At 37.4% G+C, this 17,380-nt stretch overlaps 1 protein-coding gene across 3 annotated transcripts in view; it reads right to left on the reverse strand.

Annotated features, from left to right (window-relative positions):
• Positions 1-17,380, reverse strand: part of TOX (thymocyte selection associated high mobility group box) — a 224,155-nt gene that overhangs the window by 33,437 nt on the left and 173,338 nt on the right. For 2 of the 3 annotated variants that reach the window (XM_051771866.1, XM_051771865.1), the window contains exons 4-5: positions 11,350-11,628; positions 4,734-4,964 (exon numbers count right to left, since the gene is read on the reverse strand). In XM_051771866.1, the coding sequence (XP_051627826.1) occupies positions 4,734-4,964; positions 11,350-11,628 (510 nt within the window). The remainder of the gene's footprint in view (positions 1-4,733; positions 4,965-11,349; positions 11,629-17,380) is intronic. The other variant, XM_051771867.1, reaches the window with a different exon arrangement.

Here is a 17,380-nt window from a genome sequence, read left to right on the forward strand (position 1 = left end):
TCATATTCCTGCTGCTTCTAATTTAGCAGGACAGGCTCATAATTGAAGCAAATTAACTATTTACACTTGCCACTTCTACCAGGGGAAGAGGACACATCAGCAGGAAAGAATGAGTGGGAAATTAAATTCTTCCCACTTGTGTCAGATCTGCCCTTGTATAAACACATTAGCAGTAATTTCATGAAGCGTCAACCATAGGAATAAATACTGAGGGATAAAATAATGAGGTGTTGCTATTGAGCTGAACTGTTGCAGCTAATATTACTGTGTATGAATTATGTAGCCTGAAAAGACAGCATCTGTTACAGCACTCTAACAGTTGTTTTACCTGCTTCTTCTGATTGTTAAGTCTTGGGTACCCTACGTGAATCCATCCTTCTTCCAGCTGTGGGGCCAGTGCAACACATAAATAAACACACAGAAACACATACAGATACACAAGTACGCACACTGAGCTGTTCATAGGAGGCCAAATCAATTCCTGCTAGAATTCCAGTTAAGTCACTGAAGTTACACCAGAGATTAATTTTGTTGAATGTTGAATAGACATTCAATTCCATTTTTAGAATAACAGAACATCTATTAAGGTGTTTGGCTGAAGTTTTAAAGTTACACTAATGTAAACAAGAACATTTTGTTTGTAATTTGCCACATCTATTACAGCTTTACTAGGACTCCAATTAGAAACTTAAGGTTCATTTAGTACATGCACATCTGGTACTGATTTAAAATTACTTTCCTTTTTCATCTAAGGACAGAAAATGACCTAAATAGCCTTTTTACCCAGTTTAAACCAGTGTTCTGTCTGAAAGCCAGACTCAACCATTTAGCATACTGAACCCTCTTTCCTGGTCTTTGTTTATCTCCCCTTTGCAGTAAAAATGTGTGCAAAGGGCAAACATACATAAATAAGCTATAAAAATAGGATGCACAGAAGTATAGTACTGACTAAGGAGAAAACAGTGTTTGTGATCATGAGAGAGAAACTGGAAGCCACTGAAAAAAAATCCCTCTGCTATGACTACAGCTGCTTTCCATTCACAGATTTATTAATCTGAACAGTTTTAGAAAACATTTACAGTGAAAAATGAAGGAAAGTGCACAGTCACAGCTTCTTATTATGTGTAATTATTGTAACCCAATTCAGAATCTGAGAAGAAACCATGACAAAACCCACCATGACCACTGAAGTCCCTTTAATTTCTAGACTTCTCTGTGTGGATAGGTTTGGACAAACAAAACACAGACATACAGCAGCATTGTTTGAAAACGCCCTTTTTACAAACAGAAATTAATGGGAACAGTTACAGCATGTGACCCAAAAATATGGTAAAATGAGGGGGAAGTATCTACTTTAATCTAATAAATTGCAATATTCTCATGGTAAGAGTATCAGAGTGTGATCCATTTTAAGCATAACTTTCCCCTTACTTCAGTAAGGCACCCACCATTATCTAGTTCATAATAACATTTCCTTTTTTTGTCATTCCAATCCTATTTTCTCAAACAACACTTTCCTAATTCTTCACAGTTTGAAAAACATATGTGGTCATTGCACAAAGCTTTTCAAGCTACAGTCTAATACGTCAGGTTATCAGAATTTTGTTGCTAAGGGTTGGATATACATATACTGCCTTTAGGTCATCACTGTACTGAGCTTCTATACCTTTATTAATTCTGTGGTCAATCTTCAGGAAGAAACAAGAATTCTACGCATTTCAGAAAAAACTGGCTCAGATAATAGGAACAAAGAAGATTTCATTTTAGCATGAAAACATGAGGCTATTCTTCTTTCTCAATAGCTACATTATGTTCTACTTTCTGATTAATTTATGTTTACTGTTTAAATACTAAAAGGAGTTCCAATTCAGGAAATATAATTTGGAAGCATATTTCTATTTAAATTTCAGAATAAGCATTAGCTTTCAAAACATAAAAGCCAGCAGCTTTATGATAATTGAATCCATTTCAGCAAGTATAATTCATCAATAAAGTAGTCCTCTAATGATGTTATTGTTTCTTTATTTAACTATTTTTGAATTTCTGAAGATTCTTCAATGCCAAATACCAAATGCTAAATTAATAATTCGTATTTTTAGAGTCCAATTTTCCTATCAGAGACATAGGTTTCATAACAGTTACTAATGCTCTGTATCTGAAAAATTAGACCTTTAAAATACAGACTATCTAGTCAGTTAAGATGTCTTGTAATCATTACTTTGTACATTATATCCCTAATGGAATAAAAAATGAGTTTAAATTTATTCTAGAAAATTGGACTGCCAATTTTATTTTTTTGGGGACTATCTTTTATTATTTTTGTACAGTGCTAGGTTAGAAGGGGTTTTGGCCTGGAGTTTTAAAAATGTGCTTAATAGATGATAATGAATAGGCAAAATGAGTCAAAGAGCAACAAAGATATGCTAACGCAAACTCTTGGAAAAATTTGCTTAAAAACCTACTTGCAGCCATTTTTTCATGAACGTGTCATGTGGATTCCATAACACATCATTCTGTTGTGTTTCAATTTAAATTAAGAACAAAGAAATAAGGAAAATAAATTTAGTTCTGCTGTTGCAGTATAAGACTTATTCAATTATTGCTTTCAACTATGAATAGAAAATTGAAGTTAAAGCTGGACATTTTATGCACTTTTCTAAACAGAGTTCTATGGAAAGACTTCAATAGTCTGGTGCTAGCACTCAGATGACAAGCTCAAAGGAAATGTGCATTTTACAGTCTTTTAGGTTTATCTCTATTATAGGATCTTGGACCATTACTCATGAAGTCAAGTTTTCTGAGTTGTAAGCAGAACAAATACCATGGAAGTAAAAACCGCATCATTGCAACAGTCACGAATTAAGGGTCTGGCTAAATAGATAATTTTTTGCTTGGTGTCATCATGAGAGATATATATGATTAACTAGAGAGACAAGCTCTCTATGTCCAGGTCTTGGCCTTTCACTATTTCAGGGGAAAAAAAATGTATGTCCAGATTTCAATAACAGGGAATGATTCTGGGTAACAATTTTTCCTATGGAGCAGGAAACAATTTAAGCCAGATACCACAGTCTATGGTTTCTCAGTTTTGGTCAGAGGTCTTGGCCAGGCACAGCAGGGACAGAAGGCTGCTTCTTGGGCAATCTGCTGAGCAGTGGCTACTCTTTATGTGGCTCAGAGAACTGTCCCTCCTACAAGGTGGAAGGTATGTGGAACAAAGAGGAATGGGATTAAAAGCTCTTGCTTGTGAACTTAATCAGAAGCATAGTCTGTACTTTTTCTGGATCAAAACTGAACAAACATCATCATGGTCCCAAAAAGTAATGCTCAAGTACAGAACTGGGAAGATCTAAACAGTGTGTCAGATCTAGAACATTGGCCTTTGCTGGACATACTCATATGCTTCTCCCTTTTTTAAAGGGAGAAGAAAGAAGCAACACAACAAAATAAATAATGTGCCAGGCCAAGTGACTTCTTTCATCCCTGTGTTCAGAAAATTACCTTTCCTCAAGCTAAACCTTCCAAATGCTGGACTTATTCAATGGTGGATACTAGATAGCATAAGATTTTTTTTTTAAGATAGTCAATGAGTGCCAAATCTTGATTCTTACTAAACCGGTATCTTTAACAGGGATCTATATGTACCTTCACCATCCAGTTATTAACAAAGTAAATCTTTTTTTTTTCAAGCCCAAATAATTTTACGTACCAAAAAATCATAAAAAAGTTTTTCTTTAATTCTTAGTCTTATTAGCAATAATTTTGCAGTAATAATGTGTGAATGAATGAGATTCACTTTAGTACCAGTACTTTTCCATTCTGTGTGTTGACATCAATTCCCACCCAGGTCTCCTGCAACCAATATAACTCTCACCCAGCGTGTCCTGTCTTTCTGTATCTGTTTCCTTCTTAAAGTTGCAATTTCTTTATCAAACCAATCAATTCTGCTGGCAGTTGGTAGAAGTGCAACCAAAACCAACAAATGCTATAGTGAGGATGAACAGTATTTGCCAACTGTCACCACATGAACATAATGAGCTTCCAGAGTTGCCCACTTTTACATAGCATTCGACTGACTTGTAAGGATTTCTGCAAAGGGTCGGGTTCAGCTCTGCTCACCTTATTGCAGAACCAAGGCCTTTCTATGGAAATGGAACTAAGGGATGTGATTTCCGCAGCCCACATGTACGCTAGAGGATACACCAGAACACTGTCCATTTGCCAGTGTCCACCCTAGGTCTCTTTGGGTCAACATATCACTCATTTCTTTCATAAAAGTCTCGTGGTTTGGGAGCAAAGGTAAGCTCAGCTTCCCTTCTGGCATAATGGGATCATGGGGCAGGGAAACATCTGCAACTAGGAGCTCAAATATATGTCAGGTCCCACTGCACAGGTCTAACCTTTGGCAGCAAGATCCTCTTACAGCATGGTGTCAATACACAGGGCAATGCCATCGTAAAATCCTAGGGCCATTAATTCTGGCATAAACCAATCCTAAATATAATCCTAAGGTTTGTGTTACACCCTAAGAAACTAAGAAAACTCTTTTACTGGTTTCATACAGCTGAAATGAAACAATACTCTCCTTATCTCAGTTCTCTTTAAATCATATTCTTGAAATGTCACATATTCAAGTTTCATCCTGGTAAACAAAAGAAGCTGCCTACAGTGCTTAGATGACCCTGATAACACTTTCCTGAAACAAAGCCTCTGAGCTGTAGCACATATTGTACCTGTTTTTGTTCTTCTCCTAAGCCGTCCCACATTGAAGCTACAATTTTAGAGACTTCACCAAAAGTAGCATTGGGGTTTTGGCCCTTGATGGCTGCTTGAGTGTCTCGAAAGAACAATGCATAGGCAGACACAGGTTTCTGTGGTTCATTTGGGTCCTTCTTCTTCTTCTTTTTGGGAGTTTTAGGTTTCTTTCCCATATCTGAAGCAGGTCTCTTCTCGCCACCATTGACCTGCAACATAAAATTAGGAAAGTACTATTAAAAAACTAGCCAATTTAATTCAGTCCATCCATCATTAAAGCCTCTGTGATACAAAAATTTTGGATTTTTCATGCAAAAATAGAATTTTTGTTGCCATCTTTGATAATCCTAATGTTGACACTCTCACCCTTCCTCAGTTTGTCCCCAAACTACTGTTCAAATCAATTTCTTCTGCAACTGGTGGTACACTTTCCAGGGACTTTGAAGAGAATCTGACTGTGAATTAAACAATTAAAGTTACAGACAGTCCCCTATACACCTTCTAATTAAAGTCTGAAGAAACAACGTTTCACCAGTATAGACAGTTTAGAGTCCCTTGAAGGATCAGTTCTGATCTATCTGTATTTAGCTGCACAGTTTCTTCGTCTGCTCATGTAGAAGCAAACGGTTCAAGGAAGGGAGTGAAAGAGGAATGGTGTATGGAGAAAAGTTCATGTGCATCACCTGAAAGAAACTGCACATGAGCATTTGTGCAAACACTGAAGCACCTTATTTTCCTAGTGAAGCTGGTGAAGGGTCTAGAGCACAAGTCTTGTGAGGAGCAGCTGAAGAAACTGGGTTGCTTAGCCTGGAGAGAAGGTGGCTCAGGGGAGACCTTATCACTCTCTACAACTGCCTGAAAGCTGTGTGTTGGGGTCTTGGCCCAAGTTACAAGCCGCAGAATGAAAAGAAATGGCCTCCAGTGGCACCTGGGGAAGTATAGTTGGATATTGGGAAAAACTTCTTCACCAAGAGGGTTGTCAAGCACTGGAACAGGCTGTCCAGGGAAAGGGGTGGAGTTAGTCTCCCTGGTAGCATTTAAAAGATATGTAGATGTGGCAACTGGGGACATGGCTTAGTGGTGGACTTGGAAGTGTGAGGTTAACAGTTGGACTCAATGATTTTAAAAGTATTTTCCAACCTCAATGACTCTATGACTTACAAGCATATAAAGGGACACTGACCTGATTCTTCAACAGATTGGAGCTCCATGGCAAAGCAAATTCTCTTGATATGATCACTTAATTTACTATACCTGTAGCAATGATGTGTGATCTTATAAGTGGTTTCAAAGGCTTTTTTCTTTTGTAGGCATGACCAAAGTACTGTGCATCATAAGGGTTTTGAAGTATGAGAAGATCAAGAGCATAAAAGGTATGCTCTAGGCTAAGGATCTACTAGGCATGACTTCTTTCACTTCCTTCTATTATTATTTTTTAATAATGCATATCAAGTGGCACAGAAGAACACAGATGTTCAAATCAGTGGAACTGCATGAGTAAAATGCCTAGAAATCCTCATTTTGAGAAAAAAAAGTTTTTTTATTTTTCTATATGCATCACTGTGTGGTGTCCAACAGAACCCAGGTGACTACAGTGAACAACCTGGATCTCTGTGGCTTACTAAAAACAGCAACAAAGTGATGACCACAATTTGAAAATGAAATTGATTGTTTCCTGGGCATTATGTTACAATAGATGCATCTTTAATACAAAGTTAATGGACATGAAGCCTTTTGGCAGCATTTGGGAAATATGAAAAAACAGAAGCAGTGTGCTACCTATTATTAAGTTATCCAACATTTAATCTCTTGCTATTATTTCATTCTATGGGGTACACAAGAATACCCATTAAAGCATAATTAACTAGGGCTCCCTAGTTAACTTGACATCAGTTTAAACGCTTTAGAAGTCCTGTGCAAACTCCAGGAGCAAGAAGATTTGACGATAATTTGTTCTATGGTTAAATTTTTACCTCTGGGATTTGCTAAAGTTTTCCTCTTTTCAGAGTAGTTTTGAAACAAGGAGATTTTAAAGTTCTCTCTATATAAGGATACCACACTACTTCAACTACCCTTAAATGAGGTGATATACTACAGAAACTTGTATAAGTTGCCTTCTGGTAAGCTGTTCTGAGAATGGCTCTAAAACCTTATTCTCCAACCTTAATGATCAAGACACTTCAAATCCTGAGTGTTAAAAACAGAGTACTCACAGGGGAAATTCTGTTTGTCTTATATGAAAATAACAAAATAAAAAGAATACAAGAATTCAAGTACTAATAATCCTGCAAATGGCTGTGATGATGGCCTACCTTATGCTCCCATCAGTCTATCAGCTTCATAGACTCCACTTCTAACCACCAAAGCAGAGACAGATGGAAAATAAAATAAAACCCATATATATTCTGCTAGGCATAGACTTGTGCCTCAAAATCCCTGGAGGTGTAGTTAGCTCATGGTAATCCACCTCCTGTCATGGCTTATTGCTTAATTATGGTGATGTATTTAACTTATTTATCACAAGAAAGCAATAATCTTTCACTTTAAAAAAGTGTACATTAACCATGTTGCACATATAATAGATCACAAGAATATCTAGTGTAGGGTTTAAAACTATCAAGTAAGGCACATCATTGATATCTAAATGTCCCTTGAGAACTTAGAAAATGTCTATAAGCATATTTAAAATAAACTGCAATAGTACCAAAGCCTTTAATGGAGCTAGGAGAGCTGTTTTATGCACACTATCTTGCAGTAATCGCTGTAGTTTAAAATAGATTTTAATCAAGCACCATCTGCATAATAGGTTGAACAGACAACATAGAATTCTACTTATAACTCCTATCATATAAAGTAAATATTGTAAAATCTCTGCCACATAAAGAGAATATGCTGCAGCAGTTCTTTAGTAATTGTGTTTCTGTTATTTAATTCTTGCTACTTGCAGTCCTCTATCTTCCCTCTAAAATACATTATTTGAATTTCTCTCATAAGTGATATGCAAATGAGCATGGAAGAAAACCCTGTCATCCATCTATGAAGAAATACTTATTTACAAACCAGTAATGCTTCCAGCAGCTCACAATTATGCTTGGCAATAACCAAGTACATGTTTAACGATCCAACAGTATGAATTATGGCAAGAATTACATAAATGTAATATTCCAATGTTGAGATGGTCAGAATAAAGCATGTGCTAAGTGACCACTTTGTTTATAATGTTTTTTCAGTTACTTACAAGTATTGATTTTTAAGTTCTCCCTTTCTATTTCTTCTAACGATAGCCCCAGATATGACATTAAGAATTAAGGAGACTCCTTTCAGAGATTATATCGTTAGTCTGAGACTACATTTCACATTTTCATGGACCTAGCAGCTTTCTGACTGCATATCTAGCTTTACAATTACACTACTACTGTCACTGATCTTATGGTCAAGCAACCTCAGCTGTCCTGATTTTAGAGCCACAGCATGTAGGGAAACTGAGCCCTCTATAACACATCTCCTTTCTCTTTTTTTGTACAAGGGAATATAGGACAGCTGATGTCTGAACAGCCTATATGAAAGGGTCTTTATGAGAATGAGTATTGTCAAAAAATATTTAGCAGCTGCTGCCATTAGTTCTGTGTATGTTGGATAAGGCTTACAAGGATTTATCATAGAATGAACATCCAAGACGTTCAGTACATGAACAATTACATTAGTTTGTAAAGTTTCCCCATTACTGGAATTTGGAATACATACATTAAGTTGAGGTGCTAATTTCTTTCACACACGGAAATCAGTAGTTCATAGGGATACAATTATATCTTTAGTCCAAAGGTACATAATGTACATATTTGCTTATACTTTCCATCAATCTCTTTCTATAAATCCATGCAAACATGAACAGAGCACTGAGATTTCTGTATTTTCTTCTCTAGCTAGAAATAGGTATAGTTCTTAGGGAGCTCTCTACCAAATGTGCTATCACAGGATCAGTGGCTTCTCTTTCACACATAAGGCTGGGATTTCAGCTGGTATAAACTAAGAAAGGTCATCTGACACTGAGGTGATTTTCCATTTGAAAATGTACTTTGTCTTTTTGATCAATGTTGGTACACAGGCAAACATCATCTTCTACTGGTTAAATGGGGAGAACGTCGCTGTTGCTATTAACAATATGGTGAATTCAGAGGGAGTTGGTTTTTACACAGTCCTTATGGCAGGAACATCTTACTGATTCCATGAAGCGAGCTCCAGCAGCTACTACAGGACTGGAATATGTGCCCCTCCACTGAAGGACTGACTAATAAGCTGTGGCCCTGATCTCTTACGTAATTGCAGACATCTACATGATAGTTTATAAATTAAAAAGAAAACTCCAAATTTAGCAAAGTTATAGTCAGGTAAAAGACAGAGATTTTCACAACAGACAGAACAGCTGGTCTGTCTCTTTCTGTCCCCATCCAGAGCCTTCTTTCACTGGGAAGAGGATTTCTGGAGTGAGAACATTCAGAGGTCCCTTCAGAGCAACTCCAAGAAAATGTAATACTATTGTTTCTGGGGAGGAAGATCTCCACAGAAAACCAGCTTATTCTGAGTATTCATATCCATTCACTGGTAGCTTCCAGGAAGAGCAATGTTAACAGAATATACACAGTGGAGAGTTTTAAACCATGAACTACAACAATATACTAACTCCTTAGGCTGATTATTCAAACTCTATTGCCTTTTACAGAGGGAACTACAGCAGCACCATCGTACTGGATCAGGCATGCCAGCCCACTGCCTGTCTCCAATGGTGGACAGCCTCAGGTGTTTTCATGAAGCCCTAAGAAATCCCACAGAAGACAATGCATGACATTATCTGCTCCCCATCAATCTGGTTTAAACCATACTAGTCAGACAAGAATTTAAGCCCTCTGTCACTATTAACCAAATTTAATATCCTTTAAAACTTTTCTCTTGGCAGATATAATTATAGAATTTTAAGGCAATATATCTACTTCAGCATACTGTTGCACATTGTGCCTTTTGTCATCTTTTCCTGCTTAGACTGAGCATGAGAGAAAAATAACATAGCTTGTTAAATAGTTGAACACTATACAAGCTGGCTTCCACAAAGAAAGGACCAAGTCTTACTTAGTCTACAGTGGTTTATATTTCTCTATTGAAAACATTAGTTTCAGATAAGTACTGCTTTCATGAAACCACAACCCTACACTTTTGCTAGCCCAAAGTATTACACTGAAAAAGTACATGAAAACTATGGGTGAAATAACTGAAATATTTAATAGAAGCAGAAAGGTAATATTAATCATTTCTCCAGAATTTCGAGCATCTTGCACACTCCAATACATGTAAAAAAATTAGCAGAGCAACAGGAATAGCAAATAAATTATTCTGAAAAAGTAAAGGCTGCTTGGAATTATTTTTACACAGCTGTATTCTAAAGTCCTCCTCAGTAAGGTAGTGCTCATTTAAAATGTATGAATTATTCAGTAATTTCTAAAACCTAAACTTTGTAAAATTAGGGGCATGTCCTGAAATAAAACTTTTGAATCAGAATTTATTCAAAATGTAGTAAAACATATGTCTCCAATTACATGATTATTTTATAGCTTGAGGCATGAAAAACAATATAATTTGAAAACATTTCTTGACTGAATTATACCTCCTCAGCAACTCACAATATGTTTTCTTCACATTCCTCGCAAGTCTGCAACTTTCCCCCACAAGCCATCTCTGTGGTACACTACATGGTACACACTACAATGCAGGAGTGCTCTGACAGGACTGCTATTTTGTAGTGACCATAAAATAGAGCTAAAGAGGTTCTCAATTTCAATACGCTCTATTCCTGGTTTAAGGGATGATTTTGTGCTAAATTTCAATCTTTCTGTGTCTCAGTTTTTCTGTCTGAATTTAAGATAATAGACTTGTGTACTTTTGAGAGGTTTTCAGGATTTTGAGAGATTGGGAGATTTTTGCATGCAAAACCTGCTATACAGATTGACATTTATTCTTTAAAGAAATTTATTATGTAAATTACTCTTATCACTTCATGCTTGTACTGACACTAAAATGAAGCTTAAACATGTCATGATGAAGTGTCAGCACCTCTCAAGGTATAAATGTATAATGGGTCTTCCAGATTTTCCAGGTAAGGTTTCTAAAGTTCATAGGATCTTTCTGTTCTGGTTGCTATGATGTTCTGTTTACTCATCCTGTGACCAAGTAGCAAAGACTAGCATATTGCACTGACTGTTCATACTTTTTATAGCAGTAACTTGATCTTTAACTGGAAACAAACATCCCTGCTATGCAAGTGAGAAAACTCAACCCTTATATTAAAGTCCTACAGAAATTACTATCCTTTAAGTGTTTAACAGGATTCCAGTTTGCTCTCATGAAGAGGAATGATGTAATTTACTCAAGCTGCCTGAAGAATTGACTGGATATTATAAGTTCTGTATTCATAACCCTTTATTCACTTCAATCAACCACCAATAATACATTAAGTATCACCTTAATAACTGTGGCCATATGATTCATTTAGCAGGTCCTAGAAATAACCATAATTTACATAGTAATCCTAGCATCTAAGCCTACCTTAGAGCTATCTTCTCCTTCATCTTCATGGACTGAACTGGATGGTGAAGGAGTTGCAGATTTGCTTCCAGGTGGAGAGGGCGAGTTGTGAGGAACACTGTTTCCACCCATATTCAAACCAAGCTGTGCACTGAGCTGGGACTGGTTAATAGTAGTCAGCTGCCCATGCTGCATCATTCCTGGCTGCCTAATATCTGCAGGTTGAACCCTTGGCCTCATGGTTGCCATCTGAGGATGGGAACTATACTGGGCTCCTTCTGTATTCCGTAAATCTTGCATCTACAAGAGGAAAAAAACTGTATTAAGCATATCACTAATAAAGTGTTCTGTTCCTTTAGACCTCAATTGGCCTGATAGGCTAGGTAAGGCTTAAAGGAAATGGCAAGTACTTAAATAAACATGTAAATACTGGAAATAAACAGAGTAAGGATATGATTGACATTTGCATAACACTGACTGTTATAAACTATTCAGGCTCTAGTTGCAGCCCTTGGGAATAGCAAAAAAGCAATGAATTTTTTTTTCTCACAGGGGGAACAAAAGGGTACTGCTTTCTTTAACTGCATGTAGAGTATTTTCGAAGTGCTAACGGTTAGAACTCTGAAGTTCAGACCTAGATCAGAACATGAACATCCTCAAAATTCAAGACAATTTCCAGATCCTGCTTTTTTAACATAGGATTTTTTGTGTTTGAGTTGTGATTTTGGGAGCTGCAGTTTTCTGAGTATGAATATCTAGAGTATTAGGTCCAAATCTTTTTTGCCTGGTGCTACCCAATGAGATACTGGACTTTTCAGGATTCAGACCACTGACAAGAAAAATGCATTGATAGACTTATTAAATGACTTCTGAGTTGATTTACTGCTAAGACATATATGAACAGAAAGCTTGGAAATTGCAGGATTGACAAATGAATCCATTGTGCTATGTGGGTCACCACTTCTTAGCATTAACGAGACATACTATTTTAATGCAAGCAACAAATTCAGTCTCTGCAAGGATAAGAATTAAAAGCACTGGAGGATGAAACTCCTTTCTTGTCCAGAGGTCAAATGCACATATACACAGACCTCAGCAGATTGTCTGTAACATCTTTTCGGTATACTCATACAGAAACACAACAAATAGGAAAGAGTATCAGAGAAAAGCTCAGATTTAAGCTAAGGTGTTCTGTGGTTGATTTAAAATTGAAGTGTCAATTCAGAGCTTAAACGAAATAGATATAGTTGTCTTTCTGTGCCTCAGACAAACATGCTGTATATATGAAATGGAATCTGACAGTAGCTACGACTGTGTAAGTTCCACTGAGATGAGGACATGTGCTAATGGTTCAATATATTAACATAGCCACATTTATTCTATGGACAGTCTTTGTTAGACACGTCATGTGAATTGTCTATAGATCACTCAGATTTTATTTTTTTTTAAACTTTTTATAACTTGTGACTTCTATAACCTATGTCTTGCTCATACACACACTCCTATATATCACAGCAATCTGTAAGATACCTTTTAACCAGTAATGCAAGAAAGAAAGTAAAGATAAACCTGTAACTTCACCTTTTCTCTTATTATTGATAGTGTAAAAATGTATCAATTTTAGGGAGATTTTTTATGAACTTGGGGATTGATTTTTGTAAAGGTGACTGATTGGCAGTAAATCAAACTAATAATACCATTAGTTATGGCATACTTACCACTTTACCTGTACTTGTATCTCTGAAAAGTATTTAAAATGGCTTATGACAATGTGACATCCCAATTATAACCGTATTTATGTTATTTTAGAAATTAATAGTTTTTGGTAAAAAAGAGTTATTGATACAAATATGTTTTTTCACTTCATTTAATGATTACTAAAGCATCAGAGGAAAGGAGCAGAGAGAGCACAGTGGATAAAACCAATTGAAGGCTGAAATTTGAATCCTTTATATTCTTAAATTACTACTGATTTCTTGGTCCCTTCCCTCCAGTATCAGCTCCCCTCCTTGCCAAGCATATCAGCCTCGAAAGATATCATTATCTCTGCCTCTAGCAGGCAACCTGCACCAAAACAGTTGTGCCCATGAAGCTGTAATTCCTACTCGGCCATTTTGCTCTGGATCCAGCTGCTGAGCTGGGCAGCAGCTGGGGAATGCAGAGCAGAAGTGTCGGTTCTCAAAGTCCTCTTGGCCAGCTCGAGGCAGGTGGGCAGGGGATGGAAATCCACACAGTCCCTCACATGCTGGGCACAGGGAGGCAAAACCCTCCCCAAGACCCTCCCTTCAACCTGTCTGTGGTGCTCATGCTTCAGCATGGGTGTGTGCCAGGGACCCTCCACCCTGCAGGGGCTGAGCCCACGCTGCCCTGCTTGCAAATTCCTTGTGTTTTCATGGGGCAGGATTTCATGATGCTGAATAAACCATGCCTGAAAAGCATGACTGCTTTTTAATAAGCATTGCAATGATTTTACAAACTCTAGAAAGGAAACAAGCACCATCTGATACTCCTAACTCCTATTTTGAATTAACTTGCAAATTATCTATCTCTAAAAGCAGGGAAAAAGTTACTATTTTAATTACTTTTCCTCAAGTGAAATATAACACAATTGCTCTAACTGATGCACAGAAAGTTCCATCTGAACATAAGGAGGAACTTTTCAGTGTGGGTGACTGAGCACTGGAACAGGTTGCTCAGAGAGGCTGTGGAGACTCCCTCACTGGAGATATTCAGGAACTGCCTGGACACAAGCCAGTGCTCTATGATGACTCTTAGTTGGACCAGATGACCCACTGTGGTCCCTTCCAACCTTACCCCTTCTGTTATTCTTCTTTATTCAAAAAGATTTCTCCTTTATTAAAAACTCTTCATATGAACTACAAATATTACCAGATATAGATAATATTGGATTCAGAACATTCTGTGTTTGTTGTCTTTAAAAAACCATATATTTTTAAACAGTATGTGACACAATTTTAGGCCCAGCACTGAAGATAGACTGTGTTTTCAGATAATACAACACCAACTGTTGTTGATGTACTGAATGCATCCCCATACAAAACACACACGTGCATATATACATATATTTGCAAGAGAACCCTTCACTAGGGAAATTCTGAGGACTGCAAATGAGGTGGTGCAGTAGAAAAAATCCAGTATTTTATTTTGACATGAATTCAGTTTGTCTTCTGAATTTTTTAATCAGATGAATACCAGGGACCTTCAGAAAATCAGGTGTAAACAGCAAGTTTGTTTAACATACATGTTCTCTTTTGGATGCTAAGCCAGAACCTCCCCGCTGCCCCCCAAGGCAGCTAACCACATAAATGTGAAAAGCTGTGAGGTTATACCATGGAAAACATGTGATGATGAACCTTCAGGTTCCTAAAGGATCAACACACCAAGAACTGTTCCATCTTCTCTGTTGGGTTCAAGAACAGACTCATCCATGAAAACCACACACTTGGGTCATTGCTGAGGAGGGATGTTATGCCCCTGTTTCAGTAGATGTGACAACTTGTCTCTGCAGGAATAGTGGCACTAATCAGACACACTCTGTAAGCATTAAGTGCAAAGTATAACAAATGTCTTCTAAACGACTTCAAAATCAGAAGCTTCTTATTCCTTATTCCTCCAGACGGAGTTTTACAAAACTCACCGATGTGTAGCTGTGCCGAGGCCATATTCACTATACAGAGGCAACACTGCAAACACACTCCTGCCAAATGCAAAGCTGAATACAAATCCTGATGGATGGCAGTATGCCAAATGGAAGAACAAAGTTAAAGAGTTTTGAGTGTTACAGAGGATAAGGACAGTCTTAGACTGATGTCTTCAATGGTCTCTGTGATGATTTAATAATGATAATATCTGTCACTTTAATATCAATCTCCATCTGTCAGTTCCAGGATGTTTCACAACTTGTGCTATATTCATCTTTAGAACATGACTGGTTTTATTTTGATTTTACTAATGGGGAAGTTTCTTTTCAATGCTAATTTTTTTTCTGTTTCCATTTTGCTTATAGGCAGAAACTGAGCACTCACCCTGTAAGTGTTTGACTGCAAGTCAAAAGACATAGTACAAGTCACTAATTCTAAGGTGTGTCCCAAAACCCCTTATTGACACGTGGGTAGTGCAAAACCAGAACAGGGCTATCTGGCTGAAAACGAGCTCCTAATGCCCTGCTCAAAGCTCCTGAGGTACTAAGAATTAAGCTTAAGTGCTTTAAACATCAGAGCATAGTTCAGCCCATCAGCTTAAAGTAAAAACAAAGCAAAGCATGGAGTGCAGAATACAGTGATATATCATCCCTATACAGTAACATCTTACTGCAGGACAATGTGAGTGCAGTGTCCTAATCACAGAATCACAGAAAATAGTGCTAGAAGGGACCTCAAAAGGTTATTTAGTCCAACACTATCTCACAGCAGGATTAGCTATACCTAAATCATTTCTGACAGATGTTTGTCTAACCTCTTCATAACCTCCCTAGGGCAATTCTTGTGCTTAACTATCCTTACAGTGGAAAGGGCTTTTTTCCATAATGTCTCACCTAAATCTCCTTTGTTGTAATTTAAACCTACTACTTTTTGCTCTGCTCCCAGTGGACATAAGGAATGTTTTTCTCCTTTTCTTTACAGAAAATCTGTACACACTAGAAGGCTATTATGAATTTCCTTTTAGTTTTTTTTTTTTTCTTTAGACTAAACAACTAAACCTGAAGATTGAAAGACTTTGTTCATATGCTGTGTTTTCTACACATCTGATCATTCTTCCTGCTGTCCTCTGGACTACGTCCAATAACCTTCATCTTTCTTGAAATACTGTGCTCCAAAGTCCACAAAACATAGAAATTCTTATCTGACACAGCATTCAGATAGAATACTTCATCTCTCAAAGGACACAGCACATAGCAGTAAAAAAACCCAAAATCGAATTATCTGCCTTTTTGATACAAGCTGGTTAACTCATACAAGATATAGAAAGAGCCAAATTGCAGGACTGTTTACTAATATGAGAAATAAAATAATCTGGTTTTATTATAAGTAAAGTTATGTAAGTGGGAAACGGGGTGTTGGGACTTCCTTCTTACCTCCCATTTAATTTTATTTCAGGCGTCTCGCGAAGATTGTAAGGTGAAAGGCCCTGTCAGGGCTGTACACCAAGGGAATATTGCGGCCGAGGTAGGATACAATATATAGATGGAAATTTACATCGACCACGTGTCTTTTTGTACAGGGGGGCCCCCCTGTACATGTACAGAGGGGTACGTCACCAATCAATCAAGATGTACAGGGGGTATGCCCTGATCCAATCAGGTGGGACCAATCAAGTGAGGAACCAATCAGGTGGGAGGGTGACACCCACCCGCCGGTTTGAAAAGTACCCTTTCTGAATATTCAAGATATTGGGTAGCTGAAGAGTATAAAAAGACACGGGCTCTGGGAGGGGTGTGCTTTTTCCAGGCGGGCGGCTTGGGACTGCACCCAGCGCTGCAAATAAAGGATCCTTTTCTGTAAGTTTCCTTGTCCTGCGAAAGTTTTTTTGCCGTTTCTATAAATTGATAAAAGAGAATTTTCTCACACTAATGTCCCAGAAGGTGGCTTTAGGAAGCAAATAATTGTTTTCTAAGAAGCATTAGACAGGTAGTTTCAAGGGGACTTTGCTGTTAGCAAAATAATTCACGTTATTTTTCTTGTTATAATTAATAACCATGAGGCAACATCTCTCTGAAAAGCCACACAAGTCCCAATTGTCCCTCCCTATTTAAATTCATTTATAATAAATGGTATCATTAAATGAAAGAAGAAACACAGGTTGCCTGAACAGATCGAAGTAAATATAACAGGTCTAAGTACATGCAAGAAACACTAGAGATCACACACTGAAAATGAAAACCTTAAGGATGAAAACATAAGGAGAAATACACAGGGCTTACTCACTGAAGCAAGTGAAGATCACATATCTCACTACTCTGAGCAAATTCATATCAAGGCAAAGCAGACATTATTTCTGTTACCACCACCAGGTCTTACAATGATTTTTGCTT

This window comes from Manacus candei, unplaced genomic scaffold (genome assembly GCF_025592945.1).
Source record: "Manacus candei isolate 608988 ecotype Guabito, Panama unplaced genomic scaffold, ASM2559294v1 h1tg000008l, whole genome shotgun sequence".
Lineage (NCBI taxonomy): Eukaryota > Metazoa > Chordata > Aves > Passeriformes > Pipridae > Manacus > Manacus candei.